The sequence below is a fragment of the Mus musculus genome, chromosome 11, assembly GCF_000001635.26.
Source record: "Mus musculus strain C57BL/6J chromosome 11, GRCm38.p6 C57BL/6J".
Classification (NCBI taxonomy): domain Eukaryota; kingdom Metazoa; phylum Chordata; class Mammalia; order Rodentia; family Muridae; genus Mus; species Mus musculus.
The window spans coordinates 107,319,414-107,344,120 of NC_000077.6; the positions used below are offsets into that span (position 1 = coordinate 107,319,414).

The following is a 24,707-nucleotide window of genomic DNA, read 5'->3' on the forward strand; positions in this document are numbered from 1 at the left end:
AGACAGTGAGAGCTCCCCTACTTCTAAACGAGGAAATGAAGGCCCCCAGGAAGGCCATTTGGAGGCACTGAAGTCAAGGATTCAACCAACTCCAAAGTCCACCATCTTTATGGGAGCGCACTGTGTGGTTATCATATGTATGCTTGGGTGCGTATGTGCATGCAAATGTTCATGAGTAAGCACACGGTTGATGTTAGCTGTCTTCCTTGCTTGCTCGCCACCTTATTTTTTGAGACAAGGTCTCTTCCTGAGCCAGAAGCTCATCATTCAGTCTGGCTGACAGCCAATAAGTGTCAAGGGTCCGCCCGTGTCCCCACCTCCCACAGTACTGGATTATAGACGTACACCGCCAAGCCAAGGTTCCATGTGGAGCTGGTATCTGGGCTAGGATGTGAACTCAGCTCCTCGTGGTTTTGAGACAAGCATTTACTAACTGAGCTATCTCTTCTCCCTAGGCTTCCAAAGTCCACCCCGTCGTGATCATTCAATATACAGAGAAAGAGGCTGGAGAGATGGCTCAGCGGCTGAGCTGCTCTTGCAGGACCTATAATTGGTCCTAGCATCCATACCAGGTGGCTCAGAACAGCCTGTAACTCCAGTTCCAGGGAATCTGCCCTTGCCTTGATTAGTGATTGATGTGGGAAAGCTCAGCCCACTGTGGGCGGAGCCACTCTGGGACAGACGGTCCTGTGGTGTATTAGAGAGCAAGCACACTGAGAGCCAAGAGCAGCAAGCTGGTAAGCAGCGCTCCACCATAGCCTCTGCATCAGTTTCTTCTTCCAAATTCCTCCCTCGTTTCCCTTCATAACGGGCTGTGATCAGGACGCTTAAGCCAAATAAACCCGTTCTGCCCCCAAGTCGCCTTTGGTCAGTGTTTTATGCCAGCAACAGGAAGCCAAGTAAGACTTAGTCCTTACTTAGTCCTTACTAAGGACTTCAATTAGTTTGTCAAGCAAAAGTGACCGACCACTCTAACACCTGTATGACCATTTGCATATGCATCTCCCCCATGTATAAGCCCCTCCCCCCACCAAAACAATACTGTCTTTAATGCCACATTGCAAGACACTCTTTTATTAGTGAACTCTTACCAGTAAAGCAGTCAGGCTATATAAAGAATTGCAAGCCCAAGTTAATTATGTAAAGTGACTATTAAGGCACTTTGAGTTACATTAATATTCTTGAAAAAAAAAAGAGAACACTTAGCTTATTGAATTATATATATGTAAAATTATATAATAGCCTACATTTAAATAATTCTGATTCTGATTATTCCTCTTTTTTAAAAAAATGACTACATCTATAAGACAAATATGAAGAAGATTTCAATTAACCCACAGATCATAGGCAGAATATTTTTGAAAATTAAATGAACTTACAGTGTATTCTGATTCCAGACGTTCAGATGGCAAAGAGCAAAAAGAAAAGGAGAAAAAAACAATGAGTTAGACCAGGTCTATGGAACACAAACCAAACGACTGATAGTTCCTGACAAGTTATAAGTGTTAAGAATGCGCTAAAAAAATTGGATTTTTGTAAATCCCGAATGCCTCTGTGTTTCATGGTACTCCTTCATTTGGCCAAATCAGGTCAGTTAGACAAGATTCAATTAGCCTATAGGTTTGTAGCTAATTAAAAAACCCAAGTGTTGGCATTGTAAAATCAGAACGAGAGGCTAATAATTCCAGTAGAGCATTTCATTAACCACAGAGGAAATCTTTTCAGTGATTTTTCTCTTTGTCTTCCTTTTTTTCTTTTTCCTTTTCTTTTTTCTTTTTTTTTTTTTAAACAATTCACAAAGAACTTTGCAAAGATGCTGAAGTGGGATCCTGAGATGCTGCCCCCCCCCAAAGTGTCTGGGGGGGGGCTACAACCCAAGCTTCAGAGTCTGGTGTGGGGTTGGGGGGGGGTACTGTGCTGATACAATATTCAGAACGGAAAGCATTATAAAGAAGAGGCATTAAAGCTTTCCACATTCTCTGAGAGGAGAGAGAATCTCTGCAAAATAGCAACAACCCAACTGAACAAGTTGTGTGTGGGCACAATATAGGGGACCGACCAATGAGAAGACCTCGGAACAGGCCCCATGGAGACAGTCTGTCCCCGCCCAGTGAAATCCCATAGTGCTCAGCCTGTACTTGCTGCTGGTAGCTGACCTGTCCTGAGGACTTACCTGTGATGGTGTATGGGTAATAATTCCACGCCTTCTCGGTCACATAAAATATTTTGGGAACAACAGCTCTGGCCCAACTAGGCAGCTTGCTGAAAAAAGAAGAGGAAGAGGAAGAGGGAGAAGGAGGAAGAGGAGTGGGAAAGAAAAAAAGTTAGAGTTTGTTCGGGCCTTATTTAACTTATTTAACTTCCTGGATATAAGGCATATTATTGCTAAGGTTCTGTGGCCTCTCTTCCCTCCATACCTCTCTTCTCCATCTCTGTGGTATTTCTTGGAGTCACTAATTTTCTTGGACATACTTGTGTGTGTGTGTGTGTGTGTGTGTGTGTGTGTGTGTGTGTGTGTGTGGTGTGCATAGGTGCCTACACTGGACAGTAGAGGGCACTAGATCCCATGGTACTGAAGTTCCTTATTTGAATGCTGGGAGCCAGACTCTGCTCCGTGGAAGATCAGCAAATATTCTGAACTGAATCCCAATTTTATTTCTTCCCAGCACAAATCAGGATAGCTCACTATCCTAGGATGCTAGTGTCTAGCCCCTCCCCCTTGTGATCAGAGACAAGGACACCATAAATCATCGGCTTCTTGGGCCTCCACGACAGCAAGGAACAACAAGAAGCAATCTGAAGGGACTGGCGAGATAGGTCAGCTTGTAAAGAGCTAGTGGAGAAGTATGAGGACGTGCGCTTGATGCCCAGCACCCATGAGAGAAACATTCCAGCTCTGGTGAGGCAGAGGCAGGCAGATCCGTCAGGCTGGCTGACCTGCTAGTCGAGCCTAATAAGCAAGATCAGGCCAGGAGACCCTGGTGGCGAGCTCCCAAGGAATGCTATTTGAGATTGGTTCTCACGCTCACGTGCACACACCTCCCACAGCCCCTCCCCCGTGGTGTACGCACCAAGCTGCTACGCCTAAGAACTGAAAACTTCGAGCTAGCAATGCCCTGTGATGGTTCATCTGTGTTGTCAACCTGACTGGATTCATAGTCACCCACGAGATACCTCTATGTGTGCCTGGTGTGTGTGTGCATGTGCGTGTGCGTGTGCGCGTGCGCGTGTGCGTGCGTGTTGTTTCTGGAGAGGCTTAACTGAGGAGGGAAGATCCATTTTAAGGTGGGGAGCACCATGCCATGAGCTGGACGGGGATTGAAGAGAAAGGAATCTACAAGCTCAGTCGTCTCTGTGCTCCTTGATGGCAGACATCATGTGGCCATCCGCTGCCCACTCTGCTACCCTGTCTTCTTCACTATGAAGGATGGTAGCCCACACTGTGAACCAGAGCAAACCCTTTCTTATGTCAATCAACTGACAGGTATTGCTCCATGGCAACAAGAAAAGTGACTAATACAAGCCCACGAAATTCCCTTTCTCTGACGTGGAATTTAAATGATGAGCAGAGCCAGCAAACCACGGCATAGCTGGAGTGTCTTCTCCAGGCCTTTCTCTCATTTTTTTTTTTTTTTTTGAGAGAATCCAGACCTAACTTTTGAAAAAGACAAATGTGTATTTTTTTTTCAATAGCTTGCCAGACCTCACTCAAAGTTCTAGGATGTTTATTAGGGTCCAAGCAGTAAGGGTTTAAAAAAAAAAAGCCAACCCGAAGCTCCCCCAAAGCCGGGTGAGCGCAGCGGTGGGCTTTGTTCTCAGGCGGCCTGTGAGGTGGAAGTAGATGTCATATCGTCTGCTCGAACTCAGCTTTCTCGCTCCAATAAACTCGTCCTTGCCGAAGCTGCTCGTTACCTTACATTCACGCTTCTCAAAGGACGGCTGCTCCCTGACAGCGGCTTTTTATAGTTTCTGCTGATGCCTGAGTCCATCAGACGCTGGCACTGGAGTGCAATTGAGGTTGATGCGGAGTAGGGAAATCCCACTAGCTTGCTTGCTGTCAATCACGAGAGCCAGACTTCCTCTGGGCTCCTTGTTTGTACCGAGAGCACAGGGCCAGTGGGCAGTGGAGGGGCATGTGGGTTCTAGTCCTAGGAGCACATTCTCATGCTTTTATTTTTAAAAAACAAGATAAATTCTCATATATTCCAGGCTGGCTTTGAACTCACTATCTAGTCGAAGGTGACCTTGAACTTCTGATTTTCCTACCACTTCAGGCTTCAGGGGTGCAGTTCCATGCCCAGTTCGTGTGGTGCTAGGAATAACACCCAGGGCTTTGAGCAGGCAGGTAGGTAGGCATTCTACTGTCTGAGACACAGCCTTAGAGCCCCTCTGGCCCTTTTAAGGAACAGAGTTGAACAAAGAACTATTGATTTAGACAAAGTGCATCTCCCTACAGCTCAGGCCCGCACGCCACCGTCCTCTTATAGGGAATAGTTGGTTCCATGTTCATTTCACGTGTCCTCGAATCTACTGGGTGCTCCTTCCCCGTACCACCCTGGAAGTGGTCCTCATAACCCACCCCTGGTAGCATGTTAGAACCCTGCAGAACTACCATCCTAAGTCACCACCATAGTGTGGGCGGAAGGATGAAAACCATCAGCCAACTCCCATCCTCATTGAGACTGCCTAATTCTACAAATGGCCAGGATGCCAGAGTCCAGAGTCTTAACTTTTGCTATTCACCCAACAACTCGTAGAAGCCAGGGAGCAACATAATCATTTTTTTTCTGACATGGTGCCCTAAAAACAAATATTCAGTCAAGGTCTAGTTATAATCCCATGATAATGTTCTCCTTCAACCCAGAAGAAGAACCTGGTATAAGCCATTTGCCAGGTTAGAGGCAGGGGCATTTGTGACAAGTTCTGAGATGTGTTTGCTACAGTCTGGATGCTCTGGTTAGTGTCAGTCTTGGGTCTGTCTATAGGGGACTCTCTTGATTGCCATAGTTGATGTAGGAGAACCTGCCCATTGTTGCTGGTATCAATGCTTTCCTGGAACCCTGAACTGTATACGTGGAGAAAATGAGCCAAGTAGTAGCTGGCCTTCATCCTTTTCTATGGCTGAGACGTAGCTAATGCTTCCAGTCCCCGCTGCCTTCACTCACCCACCATGGTGGGCTGTATTTTGAACTCTTTCTCAAACTGCTTCTGTCAGAGTGTTATACCACAGTGACAGGAAAAGAAACTACGACAGATATCAAAAGACACCCCCACCACCACTCCCCCCAAGGACTAGAGAGAGATGGCGCAGGAGTTAAGAACATTGGCTGTTCTTCCTGAGGTCCTGAGTTCAATTCCCAGCCACCACATGGTGGCTCCCAACCATTTATAAAGGGATCGGATGCCCTCTTCTGGCATGAATCATTCTCAGTGACAGAGCACTCCTATATTTAAACAAACAAACAAACAAACAACATTTAAAAAGTCCTGGGGGCTGGAGAGATGGCTCAGCAGTTAAGAGCACTGACTGATCTTCCAAAGGTCCTGAGTTCAAATCCCAGCAACCACATGGTGGCTCACAACCATCTGTGGTGAGATCTGATCCCCTCTTCTGGAGTGTCTGAAGACAGCTACAGTGTACTTACATATAATAATAATTTTTTTCTCCGAGACAGAGTTTCTCTGTATAGCCCTGGCTGTCCTGGAACTCACTCTGTAGGCTAGGCTGGCCTCGAACTCAGAAATCCACCTGCCTCTGCCTCCCAAGTGCTGGGATTAAAGGCGTGCGCCACCACCACCCTGCTAATAATAAATAAATCTTTAAAAAAAATAAAAGTCCCACAAAGGACCTAGCGATGAGGGTGTGGTCCCCAAAGGGATACTATTGGGAAAAGTCAAAGGTGGTTCAGGGAAAGGGGGCTAGATCTTTGTGGGCAGGGAGGGAGTCTTTTGTGGCAGCGCTCTCTTGCTCTTTTTAGTTCCTGGCATATGCTGCCCCCTCCCCTGCTGACATTTGGCATCTCCACAGATGCTTGGTCCACCCTACCATGTTCCAGAACCTCTAACACTGTAAGCAACAACAAACCTTTCTCTTTCTAAGTTCATTAGCTCAGGTATTTGATTATGGTGACAGAGAGCTGACTAACATGCAGCGCTATTAAAGTCCACTAACAGACTGTCATTCAGCCCCCAGCTTCTCCAGAACACATCGTTATTTGAATCATTTTGGTCCGAGAAGGTGAAATGTATCTTTCCCTGCAGCAATGATTCAGCAGGGCCCGAAAGGAAAATGGAATTAAATTAGTCCCTGCTACTCCTGTCACTTAAATGATCTACACTGTCACATAGCCCACAATTCTGAGAGAGAGTCTGTCACTCAAAGTCACTACCAGATGTGAAAGAAGGACACTCTTCCTTTTCTAGGAAGGAAGAGTGAATTAAATCCTTGCTTCACACATGGGCCAGGACGGATCCTCAGAATGGCCTATCTTAGCAGCCTGGAGCCCTAGCAACACTGCACACTGGAATGTGAAAACGTGCTGGTGCGGGCGACACTGCCTCTGCCTTCACAGTCCTTAGATGCCTTTGTCCTTGCTTCTCACAGACTTCAAGCACTCTCCCCATGTTTGTTCATGCACGCGCTCCTCTGTGTGTGTGTGTGTGTGTGTGTGTCCATCTGTCTGTCTCTACCTCTCATCTTTCCATAACAAGGCTAAAGTTACAGATCTGCAGTCAGGTGTTCTGAACACAGGTCCACACACCTGCAGCAAGTGCTGTGCCCCACGTGCTCTCTCCCCAGTCCCTGTTTGTGCTCCTACTGTGGTGGCTTCTTGGCAACACAGAAGAGGCGGAGTTTGCAGATGAGAGTGCCCTCCCCTGTGGGAGGTGGGGTTGCCACATGCAGAATCCAAGTCCCTTGAATCGGAACATAAACATTGCCTCCCGTCTTAATGAGACTTTGCATTAGATGTAGGGAAAGGAAGGGGCTAGCCTGGTCCAGGCTTTTGGAAGCCTCTGCTGGAACGGCATGAGGTCATCAGCAGGCTGGAAGCTTTAAGGAGCCAACTGCTCACATCAGCAGTATCTTCAGGGCCGAGACAAATCCACTGGCCCCACGCCCACTAGGATGTCACTGGAGCAGTTGGCAGGGATGGAGGTGACAGGGTGGGCAGCAGCAGTACTTTTGACATGTTCTCCAGTTAATGAGATGGGGACGGAAGGAAATAACAGGTGCCAAAAGGCAGGTTAGGAGGAAGTCTCTCACACACCATAGTATTTTTCTATAGCTTTCTTAAATATATATATGTATGACGCAGCCATGAAGACACTCCCTGTATTGATTGCGTGATGTGTTATTTACACTTTGTATATAGAACACAGAATCTAAAATAATATTCTGATCTATTGTAATTACAGCACACTCTCTGTCCTTCCCATCTAGAACTTTGTTGCAGCCCTGACATCTAGAATGGTATTAGTTGCCATATGTGTGTGCATGTATGTGTATATATGTATGTGCATGTGTATAAGTATATGTGTGTGTTTGCAGCACTAACTGGAAATGAAACAGTAACTTTACCAATGACTACATCATCGGACACCACAACTTAGTACTTGTGAGCCTGGTATACATACATGTGTGTGTCTGAGGGTGGGACATGTGGGGGAGCCGGAGAAAGATCTGGGGATCCCCATCTATCACTCTCTACCTTATTCCTTGAGACAGGGTCTCTCACTGAACTTGGAGCCTGTCTGCGGCCAGTGAGTTGCCATAGTGCTGTTTCACTCTCCAGCACCGTTAGAGTTAGTGGGCTACACAGCCATATTTGGCTTTTAATATAGGTGTTGGAAGCCAAACTCAATGTTACCCATTGATCCATTTCCTCAGTCCCGCAAGATATTTTCTAGTGAATGAGGCTCATCCCTGGATATCTAGAAGTCAATAATGACCACGAAGCTTCTCTGAGAATCCATGGAGATAGGCAATTAGGTCAGAGAGTCTGACACTTTCTCGGTCACCTGTTGCCTGGACAGCAGGCTCTCACAAAGCCAAACACGCTTGGCTGGACACGGGGATGACTCTGAGGACGATCTGGGAAGTGGCATGAGTTTGCTCAGCAGATCTGGAAGAGGTTAGAACACCGGAAGGGGAAATGGGGAAGAGAGGCTCAAGCCAAGGCAGCAAGAGTTGCTAAGTAACAGGACCAGCTGCTGAGCTGCACCCTCGGAGAGGAAGGATTCAGGACTTCTAGAAGCGTTGACCTCTCCTTCGCAGCTGGCATGAAGCTCGTGGCAAATGCTGTGCTCAGTCAGGCTCTCTTCCTCACGTAGGCTTGGTACCTCAGATCATGGTACGGTGCTAACATAACCTCACTGAGGCCTGATCATCTCAACTTCAATTAACCTCCTGGGTTAACCCGATTCAATCTCCCACAGATGTGTCCAGAGGCTTATCTCTCAGGTGACCTTCGGTTCCCCGAAGGTGACAGTCACCATTAGGCACCATATTCACCTTCCATGTTACCAGGTGAGAGTTTTATTTATAATCACTACCCCAGAATCTGACTAATATTGTGATGCCAGTTGAAAACAGGGATTATGAAGGTGGGCCACGAAATGTTTACTTGGTTAAACTTGGTTAAAGGAACGGGACCTAAGGCCCAACGGCAACCAGCAAGTGTACTGTGACAGTGCTGGTGTGATGGACTTATTCAGCATAACACACCTAACCCACCAAATCCATCAGGTGCCCCAAAATGTAAGTCACATCCAACAGGGCCCTTGACTTATGAAAAGGGCTGGAGGGCAGAATAATCCTGTAACCTCTGGAAAGTGAGAAGGGACTTCTAAGATAAATGGTACCCAACTAGACAGACACTCTTCGAAAGAAGATAGACAAATGGTCAGAGCGTGTAAAGAGATGACAGTGTGGTTATAAGAGACCTGCACACCAAAACCAAAAGAGTCTAGGGTGATGGCTCAGTGGGTAAATGTGTTTGCTGTGCAATCCTGTGGACCTGAGTTCAAATCCCATGAGCCCATGTTGAAAGCTGAACATGGTTAGCATAGCCCTGTGTGTAGTTAGTGTACAAAAATACAAGTTTCATCGTGAGATTTTCATACACACACACACACACACACACACACACACACACACACACACACAGACCATTGCTCCTTGTTCAAGTTCACCCCAGCATCACCCTCTCCAATCAATCAATCAATCAATCAATCCCCCCTCACAACACACACACACACATACACTCTCTCTCTCTTATATAGAGATTCACACACTATATTTTCTTCCTTCCCTGTGGCCTGTTTTTTCTACCCTCCTTTCAGACATCTTTCTACCCATCCACGGCCCCTTCCACTATCATGTCATTACGAAATGATTCTGTGTTCAGCCAACTAATCTGCAGTCTGTACATCACAGAGTTTGGGTTTGGAACAAGGGCTAGAAGGATGGAGAGGTTGGGAGTTATCCACAGCAATTATGGTAGTGAAGGCTGGAGGCATCAGAGGTGGGGGCAGGTCACAGAAGATACCTTTGGGTTCTGCTTAAAGGCCACTGTCATCCCGGGTTCTTGGCCCATTCTGGAGCTGCCTTTATTCCTGCCCATTCATTTGACTCCAGAAAATTCTGTGGGTCCCCAACATCCTTCCAGTAAAGTGTCCTTTCTGCTTACAACAGACTTTCTTTTGCTGGCAGCCTCACTGATAGAACCTCAGATTGCTTTTTTGGCCAGTCTTCCATTTATCCCCATAGATCCCTTACACATCAGCCAAAGTGCACTGCTCCCTGAGAGATGAGTGTCTGAGATTTGCTTGGTAATAATAATTATGGCTCAATCTATCTCCCCTTTGAGCAATTTTCTTCTTTCTACATTAGCTGAAGAGTAGGCCCTGGTTACACGGGCTTTGAATATATCCAGGCATGCCCATGGATACACTGGGCAATGTTTCCAAACCCATGCAGATAGATACAAAGAAGCATCTACTCACTCTGCCCGTTTGTTAACTCAGGTCCACAGGACAGTCCATGTACAAATAGAACCTATGACATGGGTACCGAGGACTCCATAGCTACAGGCAGTCTGTCCTTCAAGACAAAATTCCTCAAGACACCCATAAAAAAATCAGACAGATTCACAAATGTTCAACCCAATCAGCCATGGGCCCTCCCTTGATCAGAAAACAAGAACCATGCCTTGACCCCTAAAGGACTCCCCACAAAGCTGTATACTTGATTGCATGTGTAAGATTTCAACACACAGGTAGGCGACTTATGATTACCAAGAAGTCTGAGGGGCTGGAGAGATGTCTCAGCGGTTAAGAGCACTGAATGCTCTTCCAGAGGTCCTAGGTTCAATTCCCAGCGACTACGATGGTGGCTCACAGCCATCTGTAATGGGATCTGATGCCCTCTTCTGGTGTGTCTGAAGACAGCTACAGTGTACTCATATACATAAAAATAAATAAATAATTCTTTAAAAACAAAACCAAAGAAGTCTGAGGTTACATGTACACATGACAATCATATGACTTTTGCATGCAGACCACGGGTCAACATGGAGTAGCTCAAGGCCACGCGTTGCCACAAAGCAATGGATTTGATTTTCTTTTGTGATTATGGGAATCCATCTTACTTACTAACTCCTGCTTGTATGATATATGAATTTCTTTCTTTTTTTTTTAAAGGTTTATTTTATTATTTTATGTAAATACACTGTAGCTGTCTTCACACACTCCAGAAGAGGGAGTCAGATCTCATTACGGATGGTTGTGAGCCACCATGTGGTTGCTGGGATTTGAACTCTGGACCTTCGGATGAGCAGTCGGGTGCTCTTACCCACTGAGCCATCTCACCAGCCCCCGATATATGAATTTCTTTTGAGACAGGTTCTAATTAGCCTGGTTGGACTTTCAATTTTCCTGCTTCAGCCTCCTGAGCACTGGGATTAGAGGAGTAGGCCTCTATGAAAAGCTGTCCACATATCAATTTTTCCTTTCCCTTTTGTGAAGTCATATCTTCCTGTTGCTAAGATATGGGCCTAAAATAATGACTTTAGCATACATAATACATACAAACATACATACATACATACATACATACATACATACACACTTACAAAAAGATAAGGGCTTATCTCTTCTATTTTTGGTTGTGAGCCTACTCTTTAATGGCTGAGCCATCTCTCTAGCCCAGTATGGGTGTATCTCTTCCGAGTGAGTAAAAGTCTTAGGTCTAAAAGGATGCGAAGGTCCTTTCCAACTTAGACCTGGCAGAATGGCCTACAAAAAAGGGTGTTGAGAAGAAGAAGGGCCATTCTGCCATCAACGATGTAGTGACCCGAGACAACACCATCAACATTCACAAAAGCATCCATGGAGCGGGCTTCAAGAAGCATGATCCTCGGGCACTCAAAGACATTCGGAGGATGCAAGATGTGCGCATTGACACCAGGCTCAATAAAGACATATGGGCCCAGGGAATGAGGGATGTTCTCTATTGCATACAAGTACGTTTATTGAGAAAATGTAATGAGGATGAGAATTCACCATATAAGTTCCACACATCGGTAACTTGCGTGCCTGTGACCACATTAAAAAATTTACAGATGATCATTGTAGATGAGAACTAACCAGCTGAATGTCAAATACAGTTGCAGAATGCCCCCCTCACCCTCCAAAGGAAGCTAAAACAACTCACTTCTGGAAAGGAAACTGATTAGACACTGTCTCTTGGGTTACTCACGTGTGCAGAGGGAAAGTCAAGATTATGTCTAAGACATATTGTGAGTATATAAAAGGAGGGCATAATAAAGTATGTCCTGGGTTGTCCAACAGAATGCACCATCTGGTGGGATCGTCCAGCTGTTTACAAAACTGATTCAAAGGCTCTCAACTGTACCACTGATGAACAGACAGAAAGAACGGAGGTGGACGAATACACGTTATTCTTTACTTTAGTGGATACGCCCAATTGTAATGTCTACACTCCTATGTCTAATAGATGCACACATAGACACAATCTATTTTATGTGTATATACTGCATAATTGCTTCCTATTGAAACATCAGCCCAAATCACTGAGTTTTTAAAAACTTATTTTCTATGCATGGGTGTTTTGCCTGCATATGTGTCTGTGTGAGGGCGTTGGATCCACTGAACTGGAGTCACAGGCAGATTGGAGTTGCCATATGGGTCCTAGGAATTGAAGCCAGGTCCTCTGGAAGAACAGCCAGAGCTCTTAACAGCCCAGACATCACTCCAGCACCCTCCCCGCCCAATCCCTGGTTTATTTTCAAATATACTATTAAAAAGCAACAATGCTTCATCCCATTTATTTTTTGGTTGTTTAATGATTGTGTGTGTGTGTGTGTGTTGTGTAGGGCTGTCTACTGTCAGGACGGCAGGGTTAACTTGTGCGTGGGAGTCAGTTCTTGTGAACCACTGTATTAAGAAGGATCTCTCTCATTTCTGCTGATGTATTACAAGCTCCTGGCCTGCAAGCTTCCAAGTGATCGCTCCTTCTTTGCCTTCCACAACATTGTAGGTGTTCTGGGGTTATGGATGCCTGCTGCTACGCCTGCCTGTTTTGTTGTTATTTGTTTAAAAGCTCGTTATGGGGACTGAACTTGGGTCATGAGGCTGGCATGGCTAATACCTCTCTAGCCCTTCCTTTATCCTGTTCTCATATAAGCAGTATTTGGGCATCCAAAGATAAGACTTGTCCCTCTTTAATTTCATCTTAGAAGATGATCTTTCATGCAAAATGACTGAAGTTTTCCTAATTGAAGCTTCTCAATGAGAATTTTAGACTCATAATCCTTCCTAGCTATAGATTTCTCAAAAGAATGGTAAGAATACCATCTAGCTATTTAGCCAGACTTTTCTTTCTTTTTTTTTTTTTTGGCTGCTCATTTTTCTATAGCTTGCCTATTGCACTTTATGAAATTTGTCAGAGTAAATCTGTTTCATTAAAGCTAACGCACAGTGGAATTTTCCACCAGGCAACGACACCACAGCGTATTTCCATCGGAGATCTCTGGATAGTTTTAGTTTATTTTCCATTGCAGCCGGCGTGGGATGGATGGCGTGACGCCTGTCTCTTGTGCACAGCACGGTGATTCCGAGAGGGTTCTGCTGTGAGATAGACGGAGATGGGAATACACTTTCCTCTTTCCCCATCGCTGCCAACGGTCCTGTAAAGAGGTGATAGCTCTGTACAGCTCCCTCCAGTTTTCCAAGCTGGGTTGTGTTCTCACATCCTTGTTAATCCCAAGACTCACCAGACTGTAATTCTTGTCACTCTGATGTGTGTGGAAAGAGATGCCCTTGCTTGAATCTGTTTCCTAGCCTCCTTCTGAAGCCAGTGTTTTTCATGTATGTACTATTCATACTTCCTTTTCTTTGAGTCCAATTTCCAACCCCTTTCTCAACTTTCAAACCATGGATTCTATGTTGTTTTTCTTTTAATTAAAAACAAAACGAAATGAGCTAAATACCTAATAAAAAATGGAAAACAAAACAAAACAAAACAAAACTTGGTCAAGAATACAGAGTGCTTTTGCAGAGGAGCCAAGTTCACTTCCCAGGACCTACATAAGACAGCTCACAACCACCTTTAACTCCAGTACCTGAGAATCTGAAACTGATGCCCTCTTGTGGTCTCCATGGGCACTGCACTCATGTGCACATACCCACAGGGACAAACACGGGGACACACACATAGACACAGACACACACACACACAGGAACACACACTCAAATAAGTCTTTTTTAAAAAGATGAGAAAGACCTATTAATTTAAATACCAGAATTCTCGCTCTACAAACATTACAGATATATTCTTCTAGTTAGAGATAGACTTTTAAATTTAGGTGTCTTCTATTATATAAAGGTTTATTTTTAGTTTGTAATTCTTCTCTGCTATGTAGGTGCTCTCAATTTTAATGCTATCATATCACCAATCCTTGTCTTTATGTCTTATTAGCTTTATCCTAATCCGCTAATAATAAAGAATGTTTATCTGCACTTGATACCATTTTCAACATTTAGGAGTTTTATTGATCTATAATTTATTTTTGTATGTATGCATGCAGTGAACTAGAGGTTTGGTTACATTGCTGACTGGAAGTCTAATCTGTGCAGCCTCTCACACTGAGTAGCTGGTAAGTTCCTCTCCAGGGTCTCAGGATAGCTCTGCTCTGTTGGGGCTGGGAAGATGGCTTGTCCCTCCTACCCTCCTCACCACCAAGTGCTGGGGTCTCGGCTTTAGTGCAGAGAAGTACACCAGAGGATTTATTTAATGATAATATAATGGATTTAGGGACCACATTTGGATGATGGTTTATTATTATTTTCTGGGGGATTGGACACACTTATGTTTTATATAGGATTTAAAAAGTGTCCTTAGTTAATTAATGTGTGTGATATTTTTATTTGTAATTCTGGAGGCAGAACCCAGGGCACATGCTAGGTAGGTGCGTGGCCGATCACTAAGGTTCTTATACTTTTGCTGTTCACCACTGATCTTGTTCAATTCCATTATCAACTCTCACAGAGCGGGCGGCACTCATCTCCCTCCAGTCATCCGTTTCTCTTCCCCCTTTCTCCTTTTTTGTTTCTGTCCCGGGAGGTCCCTCTATTATACAGCCATAAATAAAACACTGACAGGAGATAATTTATACAACTGGTCTTCGCTCATATAAGTATGACCTTGGCATTAATCAATTCAGGAAAACATGATTCGGGAACCCACTCCCTTTCTCAAAAGCAGATGGTGGCCCTTTTGAACAGACAAGAAAGACCTTGAATATCAGTCTCATTTTACGGGCACAACTAGGTCATGCAGGGAAGTGAGTGGACGCGTCAGCTTACTTTGCCAACAAAATTGGACTTCCATGATTCCTGCCCCTCTGAACTGGTCACATGCTCCCTGAGAAGTCACTCTTTATGTCCTGTTGCTCTGGAGACTACTGTCACCTTTTGGGGCAGTGTACGTCTCTAGTCCCAGCACGTGGGAGGCAGAGACAGGCAAATCTCTGCGAGTTCAAAGTCGGCCTGACCTATATAGCAAGACCCTGTTAGAAGCTTTATTTTTCATTTGTTAGAAACAACAAATGAAAACAGTCGACATCTCTCTTCAATCCCTAAACTATATTAGCACCTTGGAGCATTTTCCTACATTAACATGACTCTTATCTTCTGTCATTGTTATTGTTTTGACACTACAAACATGGGACAGCTAGGCATTGCTGCCGGTGTCTTTAAACCTGCTGTGCTCAGCCTCCGGGTGTTTGCCAAGCTCTTCTACATACCCTTCTCCTTTTTCTTCAGCTTTAACTCTGTGGAAGTATCTCCATTAGTAGTTCTTTCTTTTTAAAATACTTTAGTTTTATGCCTTTAATCCAGCAAGTGTGGTTATCCAGGAAAGCATCAATCTATTGGACCCGGAATGATTGTGAGCCATCTGACATGGGTGCCGGGAACCAAACTATGATCCTCTGTAAGAGGATACAGTGTTGCCGACTTCAGACACACCAGAAGAGAGCGTGGGATCCCATTACAGATGGTTGTGAGCCACCACGTGGTTGCTGGGCATTGAACACACAGGACCTCTGGAAGAGCAGTCAGTGCTCTTAACTGCTGAGCCATCTCTCCAGCCCAGCTGCATGCACGTTTAACCCTGGGGTCATCTCTTCAGTTTGAGCCTCTCAGCCTTCCGAAACCAGTGCACATGCCTGACTCTCAGCTGCAGCCCCCATCTTTGTGGGCCTGAGATCACATCTCCTGCTCTGGTATGGTTGGCCCAGGCTTCCACAGCCCTCCATGGTCTGTGAGTTCAGATTCCCTTCTAAACTCAGGGAACTAAGGATTTCCCTTTCTTTGTTTTAAGCTCAGCATTGTATTGTTACGCTCCATCCTGTGTTTGTCATAGGAAGCGCGGGAGAGGGCGGCGCTAATCTCTCCAGTTGCTATTACTGGAAGTGCACGTTTTCTATTTATAACCCGCTTCCCTCTCACTAATGTTTATGACTCCTTTAAAATAAATATCGTATATTTTGATAGAGAAAACAGACATGACAGAGACAGCTGGACACGTCTTCTGCTTGAGGGAAAGTTATAAAGCTTCTAACATTTCTTCTTCATTTGGGTATGCGCGGGGGACAGTCCCCCGGCAATAATATAAGCGAGAACAACTGGAGCTGAGAAATGGAATTTTCCATAGTCTCCGAAAAGTTCCCGAATGCCCTTCACTTCTCCTCAGAGGTGATCCTTGTGTGTTTGACACCTTCCATGCTGAGAAGACTAGACGAGAAGAATACATAGAAATTTGTCTCTGGCCATACCCAGGGTCGAGTAACTCCTGCAGATGAACATTTGGCTGGGATCTGGACTGCTTCTAAATCATGAGTACCCAGAGCGTCCAACAGATGAATGGGCTCCATCTCATTTGCATATCACCATGACTCAAGAATTCCCTGGTACTGTATCCCCAGGCAGACGAAAGCAGATTCGGTTGATCAGTCCAGGGCCTTCCCTGCCAAGATACTGGATTGGAAGCCTTCCCTCCACTCAGCTGATGAGACTCGAAGTCTCTTCTTGTGACAGAATGGTCTAGTTTAGCCTTTTGAAGCGTGAAGTTTCTAAGCACGGCCCCACTCAGAAATGGATGACCGCATCCAAGTCACTGGTGGGGAGAGGAGAATGGACGACGGACGATGGATGATGGACAATGGACACTTCACAGTGGCCAGCGAGTAAGTCGGGGAATTGTCCAGCTAATGTTGGAAAAGCTTCTCAATAGTCACAAATGAGCCAGTAGATAGACACAGCAGTAGCAGGTGTGTGTGTGTGTGTGTGTGTGTGTGTGTAAATGTACTTATGGAAAGGCTAATACAAGTCTTGTTTGCTGGGCAGTTAACTTCAATAAAATGTTTCTCATATTTTCTTTTTTCTTTGGTTTATTTATTTATTTATTTATTTTTGGTTTTTCAAGACAGGGTTTCTCTGTATAGCACTGGCTGTCCTGGAATCTGGGATTAAAGGCGTGCGCCACCACTGCCCGGCTCATATTTTCTTTGTGGTGTTTTTGTTTGTGTTTTTACAAGGAGGCAAGAGGTCAACATTGTGTGTCTTCCTCAACCACTATCCATATATGTATGTATGTATGTGTACTTTTTTTTTTTTAAAAAACAAAGGGTCTTGAACCTGGAGCTCTCTGATCTGGCTAGACTGGCTGGCCAGTAAGTTCCTGGAATAATCCAGTCCTTGCCTCGCTAGTACTGAAATCACAAACAGGCCCTGCTATGCTCTTTACACAGGTGCTGGGGATCCGAGCTCAGGGCTCTGTACTCACATTGCATGGGCCCTCCTGACAGAGCAGTCTCACAGACCCCTCACTACAAACATTCTAACCAGGAAAAGCACTGAACAGAAAAGCCAAGGCTGGATGGGGTGAAGCGGGAAGAAACTCAGACAAGTCCCCAAAACCAACTGTGGCACTGGTAGGAAACAAACAGAAGACAAGAAAAAATACACTTTGCAAAGCAGAGAACACAGCCTTGGTTAGCGCTGGTTCATAATCTGCCCCAAAAAGAGACTGACTGCAGGAGGGGTAGGGTCCCTTGGAGAAATAAAAGCCACCTTAGCCACCACAAATTGCTCTGGTCACTTTGTTAGTTTTCTCGGTGGACTCCTGGTTAGTTATCTGACAGAATGTAGAAAACCTAATAAAGACCCATAGCCACAAAGGCAGTAGGGTCCAGGCTGTCCCTATGATTTCAAGGCACATCCATGTCCTACACCCCAGTTAACACTGTCCTAGGCATAGATTTTCACTTATGCCATCAAAGATAAGCTTCATTTTTTTCTTGATGATCCTGGTTTTGAAGCAATAACATGGCTGGCTGTCAGGGTGGCATAATGGCTTTCTAGTGACCTTACTGTGGCGTCAGGTGGGAGGGGCGCCGCAGCTGCAATGGCTTACCTGTTGAGATACACTCGCTTCTCAGTGAACTGCCCGTTGCCATGGTGAGGGTCCTCAAAGGGCTCGTTCTGCACGACCTCTACCCCTTCTCCCCGGTCACTCTGCTCATGGCTGTGTTTGCTGATCATATACAGCTGTCCGATTTTGTACTGCAGAACAAACAGAGGAATGGAGACAGAGAGGTCAGCCCCGGCTTGCTGCTGACGAATCCCCCACGTTGTCCTCCAATGACAGGGCACACAGCAACAAATCACATCGGTGCCTTCTGCTGAGAAAAGTCAGCAGTCACTGGGGTCTAAGGTGACTGTCCTTAGAGCCTGGCAGAGGGCCGGCTGTGAGCAGAATGTAGAAACATTCCTGAGAACAGTAGGAGCGAGCGGCCATACCAAGAGCTCCCTGGAGTTCTAGCGGTCTTTAAGGACCGTGCACAAGCTAAGAACTAGAGTCTGCCTTGACTTCCATTCTGGACATATAGGGTTAAAGGGAGTTAGTGTCCTATTTGGCTTGGTCAAGGGCAGCCTAGGGTGTGTTATTTCTGTCCTGGCTCTGAAGTTAATTGGCAGCATTGTTGGGCAAAAGGATTAACTGTCACTTGCATCTTGTCCCGCCTAGAATAGCAGGTCTCACAGGTGGCTAGACAGGAGCGTGAGAAAAGTTGTTGGGTTTTTTTTTCCCACCTCCCCTTTGTCTTGTTTTGTTTTTGAGACAGGTCTTACAAAGCTCAAGCTGGCCTCAAATTCATCATGAAGTCAAGCATGGCATTAAATGGCTCCTTCTGCCTCCAAGAACCCCCAGGTACCAGGATGCCAGGTGAGTACCAACAAGTCTGTTTTACTCCATGCTGGGACTGAACCTAGGCCTTCATTCATGCTGACAAGAACCATTGTTTTTTGAGACGGTCCCTGCCTGTCTGCCTCTCTCTGTTTCTCTGTCTCTGTCTCTCTCTCTCTCTGACCTATACTGCCTATACTCTGGACAATCCTGCCCCAGCCACTCAGATACAAACACGAGCCGCTCACGTGAAGGCCTCTAGATACTTGAAAAGCCCCAAACATCCACATCCCACAGCTAAAATCCCAAGTTTCAGAATCCTGTGCCACACTGAAGAATATCCTTGGTATCTCTGGGTCACTGTCACCCAAGCCTACTAACAGTGTGGGGCCTTCTGGAGTCTATCAACCCTACAAGGGTATCCCGGAGCAACCGGGGACTGAGACATTTTCTGCACAGCCTTCACCCTAGGTGGCTCAACTTTCCTTCCTTCCTACCTCTCCCAAAACTCCAAGTCTGAGCATTTGTCACCCAGCCTGATGACACGAGTGTGATCCCCAAAACCCACATGGTGAGAAAAGAAAACTGACCCTGCAAGTTTCTTTGACCCATACCTATGTACTATGGTACTTGTATGAAACATACGATAAAACTTAGTATATTAAAAAAAAAAAGCAACAATAATGTTTCAAACAAACAAACAAAAAGCCCAACCCAAGGCCAGTGGGTGCTTCTTTCCCCAATGGACTCCTGAGGTGGCATATTCTGGGGTGAGGATGGGGGTGGGGGGAGAGGGTTATAACCACTGGGTAGGGGACATATCTGCTCAGATCTGGACTCTGCTGTGGCCCTCTTTGCACAGTCAGTGAGAGCCAGCACACAGTCATTACTACCAAAGCCCGACTCTTCTATAAGCTAATGAGGAGGTCCAGTTTTTCCCACAAGGGCCCTTGGCTAGCAGGGATGCAGAGCCCCTGTCTATGTGCAAGAGTCCAATTTATTCTAACTTTAGAGGCAGCTGAAATATTCAAGTCAGCATCGTGGTGGGTCCCAAAGCTGAGAGGTCTCTTGTCCCAGGGTCCCTCTTTTCATGCTGAGGCAGGTGCATGGAAGGCAATGTGAAGAAGCTCTGAACAGGCTCTGCTCTGCAGCCAGCTCAAGGGAGAGGCCCCGTTACCATGACAACGGATCAGGCTCTTCTCCAAGGGTTAGGCTTCCTATCTGGCCAAGGCCCTGTCCAGAACGAGCCCATGTTTAAAATGCTTTGAATGTGTGTTTGTGAACTTGTGAGGAGAGAAGGTACAGGATACTCTCAGGAAGAGGAGAGAGGAAGCTGGAAGAGAAATCCATTTTTAAAACTGAACCAGAGGATATGAGGCTTGACCTGGCTTCCCCTCTGCCCACTACTGCTTTCACTTCTGTTTCCAAAGGTTAGCCCTCCCACAAGGATGGGGAAGCTATACCGGAGTGATAGGTGGTCCACTAGACACAAGCAGAGGAACGCACTCTGCTGCTCAGCGGGTACACAGCAACTGCTTGGACACGATGTTTAAAAACCTAATGGCCACAGACAGTGGAATATTACTCAGCCACAAAAAGGAATGAAATATTGATACTGAAGCCACCCACTTAATGTGTTATGGTTGAAGTGTCTCCCCTCCCATATATTTCAAAGATGCCATCAGGGTGGGCATTGATCCAGCATGACTGGTGTTCTTAGACAAAAGAGAAAGTAGAGCAGAGACAAACAGGGATGAAGAAGGGTCATATGAAGAGTGAGTGTGGCCTCAATAGGCCATTAGATTGGGGCCCGGGATAGATACTCCCATATCAAACCTTCCGAACAAGAAGGCTTTGCTCACACTTTGATTTTGGTTCTGATCTCCAGGCTTAAATGAAAATGAATAGCTGTGGTTTAACTATCTAGTTCTGCTCTGTCTGGCAGACCTAATTACACAGCACAGGGGCTGAGGACTGGCTCTCAGTGCAGTGCTTACCACACAAGCATAAGGTCCCAAGCGTAGACCCCGGCCACCCTGAGAAGGCTGAGGGTGGAGGGCATCTAGACTCCCAGCAGTGTGACGGAGGTGGAGACAGGAGGATAGCTGGAGCAGGCTGGCCACCAGCCTATGTGAATCTACAGGGTCAGTGAGAGTCTGGCTCAGCAGGTGGAGGTACCTGCTACACAAGCCACCAATGCATGAGTGGAGGGGGAATTGACTCAACAAAGTTGTCCTGTTACCACCACATGCACGCTGTGGCACAGGTGCCAACACACATACATCGTATGCATGCCAGGGCACTAATAATAATAATAATAATAATAAATTTAAAATAAAGAGATGATATATAGAGATTGAGACAGCTAATGTTATCCTCAGTCTGACCTCAAAACACACACACACACACACACACACACACACACACACACACCATTGGTACATCAGAAACAAAGTAATGAAAGGCTCTGTCTGGGTAGATGGTTGTTGATGCACATTAAGAAAGTTTGCTCTGAAGCGATTACTTGGGGGTGTGAAACTTGAGCTTGAGCCTGGCTTAGCCAAGGCCCTGGCTTGATCTGTAGCTGTGGGGGCAGGGGAGGGGGGGACAGGGTTGGTCCCCTCTCTTTAAGGAATTGCAAGTAGTTAATAGTTGCTAGGGAAAGGAAGAGACATTTTCTTTAGTGTTGCCACTTTGTCAGTGGCCCATGTTTCTGTGAGTAAATACCTCCTAACTTCTGCTCCTTTGAGGAACCCAAATGAAACTCAGTAAGGGGGTGGGGCAGGGGAGGGGGAGGGGCACGGACATGAAAGTCGAAGGGGCTGGTTGGAAGAGAAGAGATTAGCAGGAGTAGGTGAGAGGCTGAGAGGGTCATGGGAGGTAAATATGATCAACATGCACTGCATATATGCATGAAAATGCCATGTTACATATAATACACACATATATAATACATATTTTATATAACATGTATAATATACCCTTTTAATACACATGTATATACTAACACATATATACTTTATAAAAAACATTTTTGAAAAGTTACTGGCATGTCATGTATGTAAAACAAGCATTAAAAAAAGTGCTGTGTCTGAAGCCTCCCCTATTCAAAGTCCCGCCAAGGTCTGTCGCTGGAAAGCTTAGAGGAGAGCTAAATCTACCAGCACACTGTCTCTAAGAGCTCTAAACCACTCACACAGAAAAAACGAGTAGGGTGCCAAGGTCGATGTGTGACACAGAAAAGCCATTAGCCAGACACGAGTCAGCCTGGCTGGGCTCGGAGCAAGTGCTTCCTGCTCAGAGGCAATGGATCTGGGCAAGGCAGGGGCGGCTGATTCACCGTGGCCGACGGGACCCAGCTGCCCGGCCTCATTGATCATTCCAGTGGCTCCTCCATGGGCCAGCCCAGGGCAGACACCAGCCTTAGCTCACTATGACGGCATCGGTCTCGGGGTTGGAAAATAACCGGAACATGCAGAAGGTGCCAGGACACACAAGCCCAGACTCAGAGATGGACCAAGGCTGTCTGTTCCTTCCTTTCCTCCCAAGAAAACCAGACCCCGTCTGCTGGCATGGCCATCAGACTCAGAGGACCATCCAGAAGTCCTCTGTTATTGTTTTATTATCAAGTCCCGAGTTTGCCCCTCAGACATGAGTAGCTAACAGTATCTCAGTTGTAGGGAGGGACAGGTAGTTCTTGAAACACCTAAAAATGCCACACGCAGAGGCTGAGAGGTAGCTTAGCAGTTAAGTGCACTTTCTGCCTTTCCATAGGACACAAGTTCAGTTCCCAGCACACACAACTGGTGGTTGACAACCACATATATAACTCCAGCCCCAAGGGATCTGATGTCCCCTACTAACCTGCGGCACATCTGGGTTCATCTCAGACCTTTGACATTTTGATTGTAGAGGCAGGGGCTGGGAAGTTGAGTTATAGGGGGCACACTAAGGACAATCCTTCTTAATATAGTGAGAGTACTCAGGGGGACTTTTGGGAACCAAACAGTATCAGGCTATCAGATTTCCTCCTTATGAGACTTGCTTCTTCTTCCACACCCATGCCCAGATCACTATTTCCAGCCCAATTTGAATGTTGGATGAAGGCACTAGAGCAGAGGGTTCTGATGGTATCAGGGTCGAAGAACCGGTCTCAGCTTAGCTTTACTGACCACCAATTAGTTGAGGTTCTGAGTGAGCAATCTAATTGACAGTGACCCTAGATAATTAAGCTGTAGAATGTGCCTAGAGAAACCAAGATGTTACTAGTTCCCGCTGTCCTAACTATAGGACTGAGTGCCTTGGGGGCTATTTAAGGGCTCAACCCCAAGCCTTAATTAAAAGGGGATGGGTGTAGGTCCAGGCCTGGTAGTTCCTGGCTGTAATCCAAGTACAAGGGAAGTTGAGCATGCCTGATAGTTTTATCAGCTTGACACAAAGTCACAAGAGAGGAGGAGGGAACCTCAGTTAAGAAATTGCCTCCAAGGCTAGAGAGAGGGCTCAGCTGTTAAGAGCACTGGCTTTTTGCAGAGGTTCTGAGTTCAATTCCCAGCACATGGTGGCTCACAACCATCCATAATGGAGTCTGTTTCTCTTTTCTGGTGTGCATGGAAACAGAGCATTCATATACATTAAAACAAATAAATACAATCTTAAAAAAAACAAAAAAACTATACCTCCATAATATTGGGCTATAGGCAAGTCTGTAGAGCATTTTCTTAATTAGTGATTAATCAGGAGGGCCCAGCCTATTGGGGGTGGTACCATCCTTGGACTGGTGGTCCTGAGTTCTCTAAGAAGGTAGACTAAGCAAGCATGATGAGCAAGCCTATAAGCAGCATCCCTCCATGGCCTCTGTTCAGCTCTTGCCTCCAGGTTCCTGCTCTCTTTGAATTCCTGCTCTCACTTCCTTGGATGATGAACAGAGATAGGGAACTGTGAGCCAGACAATCACTTTCCTCTCCCACTCGCTTTTGGTCCCGATGCTTCATTGTATCAACAGAATTCCGGACTAAGACAATGGGAGAGGAGGGGATAGCAGTTTGAGTCACCTAGGGCTACAAAGTGACAGCATGCCTTTAAAAGAGGGTTGGGTGGGAGAAGCTGGGGTAAAGGGCTTGCCACCCAACCATGAGACCCTGATGTCATAACCCCAGGAAGCTGTCACCCCAGCACTCCTGGGGGGAAGCTGACAAGCAGGGATTAAAGAATTCCCAGAATCTCTAAAGGAACAAACAGTCTGAAAACGTGTCTGAAATAGGATGAAGGATGAGGATAACGCTCTGAGTTCTATCCTGACTTTCAAATGGACAACCCAGCACACAAACAGGCAAAGACATACACACCCCATACACTAGCATATTAACACAAAAGATTTTCTAAAGAAATAAAATTGAAACAGAATCTCCAAACTAAAAAGTCTAAGTGTGGTCAGGAATCATTTATGGCATACCAACGATAACCCAGGTAGTGGTTGGTAACTCACACCTTTAATCCCAGCACTTAGGAGGCAGAGGCAGGCAAATGTCTGAGCTAGAGACAAGCCTGGTCTACGGAATGAACTACACAGAGAAACACTGTCTCAAACAAACAAACAAACAAACAACCCAAAAAACAAGCAAGCAAACAAACAAACAAACCAAGTATTCTCACTTGTACCCTTGTCTAAAGACACATTTGATCCCAAGTTCTAGGTCAATGAAATTCCAAGCTCCCGCCTGAGTTTCAGAACGAAGCAAGTACCATCTTCCAAGCCCTTCACTGACCAAGGGGATGCCATCAACCAATACCTGTATCCCCTGGCCCCTTTCCCTTTCTCCACTAGTCTAACTCCAGTCGGCCTCATCCCCCAATGAGAGGATCAGTTAGAATATAAACTTACTTTAGCCTTTACTGTGAAAATGAATGGGCACCACATAACATAAGCAGAAGTTGCTGT

The 24,707-nt window shown here is 45.7% G+C and overlaps 1 protein-coding gene and 1 long non-coding RNA gene across 7 annotated transcripts in view; one reads left to right on the top strand and one right to left on the bottom strand.

Moving 5' to 3' along the window:
* Pitpnc1 (phosphatidylinositol transfer protein, cytoplasmic 1) overlaps positions 1-24,707 on the bottom strand; it is a 262,829-nt gene that overhangs the window by 111,522 nt on the left and 126,600 nt on the right. For 4 of the 5 annotated variants that reach the window (NM_001359616.1, NM_145823.2, XM_006534263.4 and 1 more), the window contains exons 2-4: positions 17,999-18,147; positions 2,174-2,262; positions 1,380-1,387 (exon numbers count right to left, since the gene is read on the bottom strand). In NM_001359616.1, coding sequence (NP_001346545.1) covers positions 1,380-1,387; positions 2,174-2,262; positions 17,999-18,147 — 246 coding nt within the window. The remainder of the gene's footprint in view (positions 1-1,379; positions 1,388-2,173; positions 2,263-17,998; positions 18,148-24,707) is intronic. The other variant, NR_153311.1, reaches the window with a different exon arrangement.
* Gm11716 (predicted gene 11716) overlaps positions 16,511-24,707 on the top strand; it is an 8,881-nt gene continuing 684 nt past the window's right edge. The window contains exons 1-3 of one of the 2 annotated variants that reach the window (NR_166848.1): positions 16,511-16,769; positions 17,009-17,169; positions 18,708-18,808. This is a non-coding gene — a long non-coding RNA (predicted gene 11716). The remainder of the gene's footprint in view (positions 16,770-17,008; positions 17,170-18,707; positions 18,809-24,707) is intronic. The other variant, NR_166849.1, reaches the window with a different exon arrangement.